Below are 12,756 nucleotides of genomic sequence, written 5' to 3'. Positions count from 1 at the left end.
GTCTATGTAATGATGAGAAGGCCTTACTCAATACTGGGCATGAGTTTCTTTACACTAATATGCAATTTCCATTTTGCTTCATTTGCTTTCTCTCGGTTACTTTGTACCTGAAAGCTTTTAACAATGTGGAATGACAAAGCGTTCATCGATTAGGCTTGGGGAACGTTCAAAGCATGAAATAATTTGCCTTAAAAGCTTGTGCATCTCCTCTTCCTTCCCTCACCTCCTTTTCCTCCCACGGATGTAGCTGGTTTGTCGTTGCTTGAGGATGGGCCAATGAGTGAATCTTTCAACCTCCCTCCCTCTTGGGCTTCCAAACAATTAATCCTCTTCAAATCAGAATCGCTGCAAATCAAATCCATCGCATGTTAACAAAGAACCTTGTTTGCCCAACATGTTCTATTTGTATAGAATCACCAACAAATGTCATTCCTTCTTGCTTGCGGCCCAGAGAAGCTAATACCTGAGAGAGATTTCATTTGCTAGCAACACAACTCATGCGATTTCCTCTCTTCAAAGACCAATTCTTTCCTCTTCATCAGCCTCTAATTGTTCCAATACTTTACATAACAAAAATGCTTTCCAAAATTATTTTTGCCTACTAACATTTCCTGATTGTGAACAGCGTATTGCATTGGAATAAATTATTTGTACAGTTTTTACTGTCTTTGCTCCTTCATTTTCAATGTGCCTCTCTGTCTTTCTCTTCCTCCTTTCAGTGTCAACCCTTTTCAATGTCACTTGATGAATTTCGCCTGAATGTACAAGAGTTGGGTCTTGATCATATCAGTGGCACTTTACTTAATTATCCAAACCAGAGGCTGCCTGCTGTGTCATTTATTCTAGGAAAGCATTGGTGCAGGTTTTAGAAACAGATGTGAATGACACTTATTTTAGTAAGGATTACATTAATCTTCTACCAGCAATGGGATTGTGGCATTAATTGGTAATCTCAGGGACACATGGCTGTGTTATCATGCTGCTTCTGCATGTGCAATTAGCATTAAGATTAAGACGTAATGAAGAGGCTCATTATTCATGTGGTTTTAGTTATGTGAACAGCTTGTTCCCCATCAGAAACATTAGGAAAGTGGCAGAGTGCTCCAGCAATCACAGGAATGTTGTTTACACTCCAGGCATGAGTGGAATGGTACACAGAGACCAGGCTGCAGGTTCCGTGGAGGTTGTCTTACAGATGTTTTGAGCAAAAAAAACACATCAGCTCCCCATGCACTACATGACGTGGAGTTTTTGGAATCGCACATTGAAACATACTGAGTAACTTGGTAAGAGTTTACTGGCGCCCACACCAGGAACGCTCAGTGGCTCTGTGTGAAGTGGTTTAATGGACAGATTGTCCCTTGATTGGGGAAATGGCATACTGGGTAGTTTGGAGGGTGAACTTGCAGCTCAGGAAATCGAGGGATGTCAGGGCTGTGAAAGCTGTACCATGTTGTGCAGTGTCAGTGGGTGAAGGGTAACCACTGTATAAATCATTGGTCAGACCACACTTAGAGAATGTGTACAGTTCTGGTCATTGCAGTACAAAAAGGATATTGGAGAAATCAAGAGGATACAGAGGAGGGCAACCAGAATAATTGAGTGAATGGAGTAAATTGGGATTGTTCAAAAGGGGCATTTTCCAAAACAACAACTTGCAGTTATATAGCGCCCTCCATGCAGGGTAGTCTCAGAGTGCTTAATAGTGGCGGAGCCTGACTCCGAGCCGGGTGGGGGAGTGGGGGGGAGGTGAATGTAAGCACGGTTGAAAAGGACACTGGAAAAGAGAAGATTGAGAGGTGACACGATTGCTGTCTTTAAGATTCTAAAGGGGCAAAACAATCTAGATCATGACAGGCTGTTTCAACTTGTCCAGAATAGTCCTTCAAACACAGATTAGATAGTTTTCTTTTGGGAAATAACATTATGGGATATAGTACATTGGGAGTTTGGGATATATGTGCACACGACCACCAGGAAAGTGGACGGCCGACTAGATGGACCTTGGCCTTTTTCTCGTCTATAATAATAATAATAATCCTTGCATTTGATATAGCGCTTTTCACGTCGGGAGGACGTCCCAAAGCGCTTCACAGAACACACTGTAAAGTGAATTGACTGTATATTTGTGGGCGAACGCGGCAGCCAATTGCGCACAGCAATGTCCCACAAACAGTCATGGATTTAAAATGACCAATTTATTATTGTTTTGTTTTGGAGGATTATTATTAGGCTCTGTGTGGAGTAAGGAAACTTGCCCAAGGTTTCGCCCTCTGCCTGGAATTGAACTCAGGTCTCTCGCTTGCAAAGCGAGTGCTCTATCCACTGAGCTACAGGACTCCTCTAGCATTTCTTATGTTCTTATTATGGTAACAGGTTACAAGTCTTCAATATTGCTGTCAGTACCATCATTCAGAGAATGGCACAGGCACGATGAGCTAAATGCCATGTGTGTGTGTGTAAGCACAATCAGTCTGTGCAGTCCTAGAGAAACGCAGCTTCTGTCATCCTGTGGGAAAGTGGGTCTAAGCCCAGAGTTTGGGAAGCTTTGCAAACACTGGTGCAGAGCAGCCAATAGCTGAGATAAACAGGGATTCTGCCTTCATTATAACGTTGAACAATTTGGGTTTGCTTCAGATTTATTAACCACAATTGGTGCCAGTTAAACCCACATCAGAAAAGCATCAATCTGTCCTGCAGGAGATCAATTTACTGCATTGTTAACAGATTCTGCTTTAGGATATGTCCGTTGTTTCTCATCACCTGACAGAAGGGACAGATTCCACAATCCTCTTGGAACCTGTGACTTCAACTCTTTCAGCTGTGGTGAATCCACATGAGAACGGGAGACAGGGTGACATTGTATGCAGGGGCACTCTGGGATTGAAATGGATTTGGGACTAGGACTGTCTGTGTAGTCAGTTTTCAGAAGTGGCCGCATTGCTCAAGCCATTGGGGTAAGTGGGGTAGTAATGGGGGGGAAGGTTAATGGGGGGGCGAGGCACGGAGGTTGTCACCTTCAGTAAAGCCCCAAAACCAGGCTGGCTTGATAAGAACAGCGGCAAAAGTCCACAATGATTTTTTTGGCCAATATGCTCCTCCAATACCATTAAAATCTACCTTCTCAAACTTTGTGGTAAAGTAGGTTTGGGTGACCATGCTAACTTGCACAATTTGCTAGATACAGTGTATTCCATTTTTTCTCCTTTCCCTGTTGCTGCAGTCCTGGGGGAATCATTTGATAGACAAACATGCACCATGTAATAGTACCTCCATTGTCTGTGTGTGTGGAGGTGAGTGAGAGACGCCAATCACAAACAAAATTAGTCCATTATTTATCAGGGACTTTGCACTGCTGCAGTCCAGGCCGACAGTCCAACACAGCAGAAAGCTAAACACTGTCAGCAACTGTAAACCACAAGTGACTATTAGCACCACCCTCAGACTGCTTAGCTTTGCCATATTCTGATTTCAACCCAATTTGTTTTGTTTTGGGAAAAAAGTGTAATTTTTTTTCAAAACCACTATTTTTATTTCTCATTGTCACCCCAGCACTCCCCCTCCCCCCCAGTTATATCACTCCCTCCACAGCTCACCTCACACACACTGCAACACATGGTTAGATCAACTACAAAATTATTTTACATATACAAATTGACAAGAATATTTCAGTCTTCAGGATGACTGTTGCAGCCTGGTCACTTTTGGGGGTGAACAGCCCACTCCAAGATCCAGTCAAAATCACAGATTCTTTATTTTGTTACAGATAAATGTAACTGTGCCTCAGTTGGCTCAGCCTTGTGTAACAGCACTGACTGTGGAACACTGTGCTGTGTAAGTAGCACCCCAGGTAAAGTGGGGAGTGAGCAGGCTCTGGGAACACGAGGTTTAGGCTGGTCCGGAAATATGTCACAAGTGTCACTAGCAAGGGTCAGGATCAATCAATTTTATATTCAGACGATCAGTCACATTGATGTATCCCCTCTTGTACTAACAACAATCTGTGTTTGTCCTCTCTATCCCAACTGTACTCCAACCCCACTCCATGCTTTTTCAGCTGTGCTTCTAGTATCGACATCATCCATCTCTTGCATTTGAGCAGATTTCCCTGGTGAAGACTCTGATGAGGCGACAGGAAGATTGTTTAACAGAAGCTGCAGCAACTTATTGTTTCCCATTATCTCCACAGAGAGGGGCACAGGCTGAGCCCGTCCCACTGGCTGCGGTCATCGTGCCGGTGGTGTGCGGCAGCGCACTATTGGTTGTGATAACCCTTATTTTTGTGGTCCTAACCGCACGCAAAAAACGCCAGACAGAAGGGACGTACAATCCGAGTCAACAGGAAGTGGCAGGAGCCCGACTGGAGATGGACAGTGTCCTTAAAGTACCACCCGAGGAGCGCTTGATATGACGGGCTGGTTGCAATGGGGAAGTGATGCTCTGCTTTCCAGTCGAGCTCCTCCAACATTACACAGGTAGATTTCTTCAGTGCTGGGACCACGTGTGTGCTCATAACTACTGACTCTCCCAATGTCAGCAATGAGTGAGTTCTCTCATTCTAGGCAAGTGCCTCATCGGAAGGTCCATCCCAATCATGTTGGCTTCTCCTCATTGTATGTGCAGCCAATTAGATTTTCCAATTGGGGGAAAATTGAGAGAACAAATGTGCTGCTTTGTTGCATTGTCACAAGTGGGAAACCTACAGCCTACATACAGCCTGTGGCAAGACAGATTCAAGCATTCCCATTGGTACAAAACCTCTCTTGATCACAACGCATGGATCTCAGGACCAGCCTTCAGTGATGCCCCTACTCCTCAGCACAATGCATTTCCTGAAAAAGCTTTTGATCTGGTTAAGACTAATGTGAAGTTACAGTGGAAATTTCTTTTCACTTTGACTGAATTTTCCTAATCATTACTGAATGATTCATATTGTCTCCCCGTCTCCCCCACCAATGCAATAAATAACACCACACTGATCTGATCCTTGAATTAAAGAGAATCTGCTATCAACAGAGGTTGAGGTTCTTCAGTGGTCAATCTTTGTGTCTCTACTGTAAGGTTTATGATGGGAAAGGGTTAGTGCACTCCATCCACAAAGAGATCAATCCTATCAAAAGACTGACCATCTTCTTGAGGCAAGCGGATGGAGGTGATCTTTGCTGTTTCCCTCCCTATGTTCAGTGGTGAGCAAACCTGTGCACAGTGAAGACGTTGAGTAAACTGTCTGTAGGAAATTGCTTCTGTTTACACAGCTTTCTGGTGAATTTCTGACCTAGGATTAGACCAGTCGGGTTTCTCTCTCTGAAAAAGTGCACACTCCATACCAGACAAACACATTGTGGCCCTCTCAGCAGTTTGGTTTGGAGACTCAAGCATTGCGAGGGGTTTTGTGCAAGTGTCAGACACCCGGCTGACCAAACAAAAGTCGAGGAGGATTCGCTACTTCACATGACTGAACAAGTTCTACAAATAATGGCATGTTTTTCTTTCTATTTTCTGCAATGGTTAACGTTCTACAAACAGAAGGGACGCAAGGCCCAGAGCAGTGAGACATCAATTCTGACCAGCACCCTGGCCGGAGCAGGAGGGCTCATCGTTCTTATTGCCACCATCATAGCCCTCGGAATCACTATGAAAAACAGGAGAGCAACTCAGGGCACCTACAGCCCGAGCCGGCAAGAGAAAGATGGGACCCGGGTGGAGATGTGGAATATCATCAAGCCTCCACCCACAGAAAGGCTCATTTGACTTTCACTGAGAGCCTTGTGTGAAGGAGTGGAAAGAGACACGGGCTTGCCTGAACAAAGTCTCTCAGCCGCGCACAATCTAAGACGGTTGTGGAAATAAATGGATTCATCAAAGAGCAAACAAAGTCAATGGTCTGGGCTGTGTTGGTGGCTGCTCACAAACACAACACAAGCTAATGCTCTGTTAGCTGTCATTGGCAGGTCCAAAATTCAGTTGTTTCAGAGATGAACTCAACGGTTGCCTCTTGGGAGATTTGCTTTGCTGGGACAGAACCAGAATCCATTTACAATTAGCACCATAAACGTTAGCTGCTGAAATAACATTTTATTTTCCAGATAATTACTTTAATAGATTTTACAATACAATTCTTCTCTGTGGTCAACTGATTATTTTACAACAATCTCTGCAACATGACTCCAGAGTATTTTCCAAATGGTATAATGAATTTATGGTAGTATTAATAATAACAATGTGAATGTTACAGTAGACAGAAATAGTTTTGTAAATCAATGAACTCCCTATGAGGTCTGTATGCATCAGTCTCCTTCCTATTCTCTCAAATTTACCTTTGTGTCAGGTGAGCATACCGCTAGGAACTGAAAAATTTACAGAACTTTTTACCTCAATGAAGTACTGCATTTCTTTTGAATATTATTGAGCCGAATATTTAAACACATTCTGGTCAGCTTTTCATTCCGAAGATAAACACTACCACAGAAATGAATTCTAGCTCAGAACCAAGGGCTTTGAAATCACCCTCATTATGTGCTATAGAGAAAATCATAGAGAAAACAGGCAGGTCATTTTTATATGTTAAATAATTTTGAAATATTTAATACAAATCATCACAGCCAAGATTTTACACTGAAAAATGCAACATGTGCATGCCGTGACACTAAAATAAGTTCAGAATGTTTTAAAATCTTTGTGTCAGTGACTTAACGATTTGGAGTAACTATGAATTCTTTCTCCATCTAGGAGCTTGAAGGATTAACAATATTTCTAGGTAGGTTTTGTGCAGGAGAGAGTCATGGAGGAATTTAACCATCAGTGCCTTTCAGTGCTACAAACTATCACAGATGTTAGAACTAGTGGAGTTTTATACTAAATACACAATTAGCAGGTTTGGTAACAGAACAATATTTTATAAAAAATGTTTTGAGTAAGAGTGCGGAAATAGTAACTAAATAAGGAATTGTGATTCTTTCGACATTGTTTGTACAACGATGTGTATCTATTCCTGTGGTAGCTGAGATGGTGGTTACTGAGTGACCTGAGCACAGACTGAAATGCTTTCACTGCACCATCAAATTACTGGGCGTTTAATAAGTTGACTTTCTTCCTATTAAACCTGTGAAGAGTTAATTCATCAAGAAGAAATTTTGCCCAATTTTGGTACAACAGTTTCTGAACTTCACGATCTCTGGGAAGCAAACAAGCTTTTCCCCCCGCGATTGCCCTCCCTCAGACAGTCACGTGCAGAGGTTAGTCATTGTGTATTTGAGGCAATAAAGCAAGGAGATGGAGGAATGGGCAGAAAAGCTAGAAACGCTATTTGGAGGTATTACTTCTGTCTTTAAAGTGAAGACGAGTGCCACACAATATTGATGTTGGGTCGGCCAAAGACAGACTAGATTGTTAATCCCTCTTGAATAGTTGATCAGGTTCACTGATTGGCTCAAAAATCACCAGACGCTGAAGAATCTGACAGTTTCTCCGGGCCTCAGGGCACCTCAATCTCCTTTACTACCATTTCACCTCCCGTGGCCTCACAGCATCACCCGAGTGGGTGGGAGGACAGCCTGCAGACCTGACACTGAGTGGGGCTGTGGCTCAGGTAGCAAGTGACTGCGAGCCAGTGCAGGAGAGGAGGTACAATAAGACCCTTCACCCGAAAAAATTCTTATGTTCTTATTAGATTTCTGTTAGGAAATATCTGGATTAGGGTGTATAGTTTGGGACACGACATGTCTTGTGACTGGTGGAAGGCAAACTGGATGGACCTTGGTCTTCTTTCGTCGAGCAAATTCTTATATTCTTAAATGTCAGGTGAAATGTTAAATACAAACCATCAGGACTTTATACAAACACCGGCAACCACCACTCAGATTTGCTTAGATTGCACTAAAGAATTTACAATTATATCAACGGGTGAACATGTCAGACGTTTATAACTTTAATAATAGACAACGAAAGCACATTTAAGGCTTCAACTTTATATTTTGAGAGCATTTGATGTAATGTGTTTAATAATAAGGGAAATGCACTCACTGTTGGAAAACAGAAAAACCTTGTTAAACGTTATTAAAATGACCAGGAGATTTTAATCAAAACCCGCAATGACAAAACAGAACGAATGCTAAGGTGGAGAAAATAGAAATGAGAAAGAAAATCGGAATCTTGTCATGAATTCTCTTCCCCCGATGGAAACTATTGGAATGTAAAAATATTAAATTAACTTGCTCTTCCTGGTAAGATATTACCCTGTAATGTTTAGAACATGAATAGCTCAGTGTGGCCCTTTAGAATGTATTACAATGGAGAAACTAATTGTGTCTAATTAAATTTTAAAAAAATTTATGACTAAATGATTATCTTTCCATCATGTAAACTGCCTTGTTTACAAAGACAAATAATTTACAAAGAACATACAGGATGGAAATAGGCCACTCGGGCCCAACCAGTCTGTGACAGTGTTTAAACTCCACATGAGTCTTCACCCATTCCTTAGTCCCTCCTATACCCTTCTATTGTCCGGTCCATCATGAGAAAGTTTAGCTGCCTCTTGAATGTACCGATATTATTGGATTCAATCACGGCTTCAGACAACAAATCTCATTAACCTCTGTGTGAAGTAGTTCCTCCCAAAAAATTCTCTCTCAGATCTCCAGTCTCTATCTTATATTTGTGTCCCTGGTTACTCTGTATATTATGAGACAGAATTTGAATAACTTGTCCTATTTTCTCACTTGCAAGCAAACAGGTTTGTAAACACCTGATGATGGGCCCAATGTTCTGAGTCCAGCTTCTAATACAAGCAGTACATTCCAGCAAGAGAGACATGCGATCCTCATCTTTATATGCCATCAATACCAACTCCAAAGGCATATCTTAGTGCAGACAAAAACAAACTTGGAGGCATTTGGAAGAGGTACTTAAAGAGTTTGTAGAATGATACATCACAGAAAAAGACCTTTAAGTCCAACTAATCAGTGCTTATACTCCACACAAGTCCTTACTATTACCTTCTCCTTGATGTCTGCATCACATTTTCTCTTAAATACATTGGTGACATTTGCTTCAACCACAGGAAGAGTTTGCATTGGGTTTAGAATTCATGGCAGGGTGTGTGTTGGAGGCTACACTTTGATTCGGGAGTGTTTTGCAGCTCCCAAATTGGGAGCAACATCACTGTGAAAGATAAAGGAGACTTGAAGAGTCTCTGCCTATTGAATTTTATATATATATACACACACATACAGATTCAAAATCTCACAAAAATATTAGATTCTATTAAAACCGCGAGATATTTTGTACTTTCAAAAAATGTTTTGATGTAAATATTTTGTAGGCCTGTACATTTGAAGAGCTGTGACTGATAAAGTTGTGTAAAATAAAAGTGCGATTAAAAAGACAATGGGTGTGATTTTAAAGTAAAAATATTCTCCTTTGAAACAGAGTCTCAATCCAATGAAAAGATGCACAATCCTGCACACAGTGAGTTACTCACATTCAAGTTGTTATGAACAGGAGGTTGCAGCAGAAGGATTTGGAAACTTGGATTGTGCTGATGGTGCCTTGCACTGACCTGACCTGAGTCCAGATCCCAGAGTGCGAGATACACGACATAGAGGTGAAAAGTAGGAATGCAGATTCCAGAAAAATATCTCACTACTTCACCTCATGCAGGATCTTTCACATATGGCAACATCCTGAAGCACGCACGGTCAGAGTAGAAAGCTGAGCAAGAGAGAAGATAGGAGAGAGGGCAATGGAAGCGCAAAGTAAGTTTTGAGAAAGGTTGTGAAAGCAGAGAACGAGGGTGCAAGGTGGAGGCTGTTTGGTAGAAAGTTCCAGGGGTGGGGGTTGATACTGGCTGGAAGCTTGGCAGTTGGGGAATAACAGGTGGGGGAATGTGTAGCAGACGGATGGGAGAATGGGATTGGAGGAAATTGTAGAGAGGGAGATATTCACAGATACTACAAAACGGAATGCAAGGCACAACCTTGCTAAATACCACAGAATGTTCTGCTCTTCACCAAACTGTCACACCGCACCCACGGTTACACAAACGGCTCATCCAAATGGTTTGTGCTGCTGCTGCACATTCCTCGGTTTCTTCTGTTGGTAGAACCAGAAGATAGCCAACAACTTCAGTGATGGGGAGAAAACACTTCTTCCTCCATCCTCAAGAGGGTCAAAGTAAGAGGAGAACAATGCGCAGGCAACAGGTGTGTGCAGGGGAGGAGGGTCGGAAAGAGTGGGATGGGTGAGAAGAGTATCACACCCAGGGGAGGGCAGAACTGAGCCTTACAGTGAGAACACGGGGAATGGATTACCCAGGAGCACATATTGTGTCAGCAAATTCAAGAGGGAATTATAGTGGACAGCTATTTGGTGAAGAAACTGATTGAGGGTTTAGTTGAGTCAGTGGTTAAAAAAATTGTGTTCCTTGAAGGTTAATTTAAACAAGTCATTTCATAGAATTATACAGCACAGAAGGAGGCCACTCGGCCCATCGTGTCTGTGCGGCTCTTTGAAAAGAGCTTCCAAATCAACCCCACTCCCCCGATCTCTCCCCATAGCCATGATCAACCCCACTCCCCCGCTCTCTCCCCATAGCCCTGCAAACTTGTCCTCCCCAAATAATTATCTACTTCTCTCTTGAAAGTTGTTACCGAATCGGTTCCCACCAGCCTTTCAGACAATGCATTCCAGATCCCAACAACTCGCGGTGTGAAAATATTTCTCCTCCCCTCCCCTCTGTTTCTTTTAACAACTATTTTAAATCGGTGTCCTCAGGTTACCGACCCACCCGCCAGTGGGAATAGTTTCTCGTGTTCACCCTATCGAATCCCCTCATCATTTGGAAACTTCTATTAAGTCTCCTCTTAATCTTTGCTCCAAGGAGAATAATCCTAGCAATTTGTCCCACTTCTCAACACAAAATCTTTAAATAAGATCCTTTCAGTTGTAATGTTTTTTAATTTGATAAGTAGTTTTGAAGGGAAAGTGCAAAGTATTTCTCCCCGCAACAATAACTTGCATTTATATCGTGCCCTTCACGTGGGGTAGCGTACTGGACCCCAATAAAGAAGGGTAAAACTCCAGCCTCCGTGCAAAACATTTTTCTTCCCAGAAAATGCTACTTTTTAAAAAGGAAACTTTTCAACTTCAGGAATTCACACGTGTATCTCTGACATTTGCTCTTTGGCTTCAACAAATTACAGAGCAGACACACAGAGACAAATAACAGATACATTCCCCACTCTCACCCCCCACCCCCCCCCCCACACACACACATTAGCTCCAGTTCCAACATTAGAAAATCATTAATTTTCTGACAGCTGATCTTCTCCAGTTTCACCAGGCCAGAAAGCAGAAAGTCTGACCTTTCTATCTCCTCCCTCCTGTACCTCTGAAATACCATTCCCACCATCTTCCCAATACACCATTATTGACAAAACATTTCACTAAGATTCTAAAAGCAAACATTAACCACATCAGAAATATCTCAAATCACATTATATGAAAAAAAAATTTTGTTCAAATACTTTAGTGCCGTGACATCCTTAACATCCACCTGAAAGCCGCAAACGTGACCTGAATTTAATACCTCCTCTGAAAGATGCAACTTCCACCATCACAGTGTTGAGAGTTTGAATGTAGCTTTATTATAATAATAATCTTTGCATTTGATATAGCACCTTATTACCCTTGGAAAAGTGGTCCACCAATTGACTAACAACCAGATTCCTGCTTACTGAACAGAGCTGTGCGAAGTAAGGAAATTTGCCTAACACTTCACCCTGTCCGTGAATCAAATCCAGGTCTCTCGCTTGCAAGGTGAACTTCCACTAAGCTACAGGACTCCACAAGGCATACATAATCCAAGGTTTGTCAAAGGTTGACCAGCTGAAAGGTGCAGACATTTTGTAAACCCTATGAGCCTGAAGCCAAACAGCTAACGATTGAAGGATAAGTACTACGTGGGCTTTGCATTGGTTAACTGCTCAGTGTAGCCGAGTGCAACTATAACAAACCTAGGCCTGGATTGACCCAATTGAAGGTCACTGACTGAACTGTGCTCTGCCCGACTCCTTCCTCTAAAATGGGCGCAGGTGATTCTTGTCCATTTATTACCAAATCAGTTATTAGAGGTATCTGAACAAGATATCTATTTGCTGTTGGCTTCTCATTATGTTGCCTTAAAAATGCAACTTATTTCACTCAGTTTCTAGGTAAAAAGCAGCCCCTGGAGTTCAACCCCAGCTTCAATGTGAATTGGTTTGAAATAGACTGATTTTCCCCCTTGAACAATACACCAGCCTTGCATCAATTGATTGCATTGTGTGACTATTGCAGAAAGCAGTCACAAGCTTAGGGGGGGATGACTCTTATTGTTCAACCCAATTTATAATCTTCCTCTGCTGTTGATTAATAAATAATTAAGAGAAAACAATGCCTATCTGTGGGGGAAAAGAGAATAGCTGGATCTTCTCCCCCGCTCTCTCCCCATAGCCCTACAAATTTGTCCTCCCCAAATAATTACCAATGTTGTAACATTCCTTGTAAATCTATATGTGAATTTGTTCTTTTGAAATGAAAACAAATATGGTAGTTCAGAAAGAAAATAGGTTATATTAAAATGAAGGAACTACACTTACAATGTGCAGAAGATTCTATGGTCTCTGCCTGTTTGACAGGTTCCAATGGCATTGTCTATCCCTCTGCACAACAGTGGTCCTGATTTGGGAAGAGTTCAGTGGTGATACCTGACGGCCA

The 12,756-nt window shown here is 42.1% G+C and overlaps 1 protein-coding gene across 1 annotated transcript in view; it reads left to right on the top strand.

The window, feature by feature from the left end:
- crb2b (crumbs cell polarity complex component 2b) overlaps positions 1–5,542 on the top strand; it is a 28,397-nt gene extending 22,855 nt beyond the window's left edge. Inside the window, exons 13-14 of the mRNA XM_007909049.2 lie at positions 4,190–4,475; positions 5,527–5,542. Coding sequence (XP_007907240.2) covers positions 4,190–4,411 — 222 coding nt within the window. The 3' untranslated portion in view covers positions 4,412–4,475; positions 5,527–5,542. The remainder of the gene's footprint in view (positions 1–4,189; positions 4,476–5,526) is intronic.
- Positions 5,543–12,756: the final 7,214 nt, after the last annotated feature.

The sequence above is a fragment of the Callorhinchus milii genome, unplaced genomic scaffold, assembly GCF_018977255.1.
Source record: "Callorhinchus milii isolate IMCB2004 unplaced genomic scaffold, IMCB_Cmil_1.0 Scaffold8, whole genome shotgun sequence".
Classification (NCBI taxonomy): domain Eukaryota; kingdom Metazoa; phylum Chordata; class Chondrichthyes; order Chimaeriformes; family Callorhinchidae; genus Callorhinchus; species Callorhinchus milii.
Note: the sequence above shows the minus strand (reverse complement) of the source record. Positions and strands in the feature narration are given on the sequence as shown.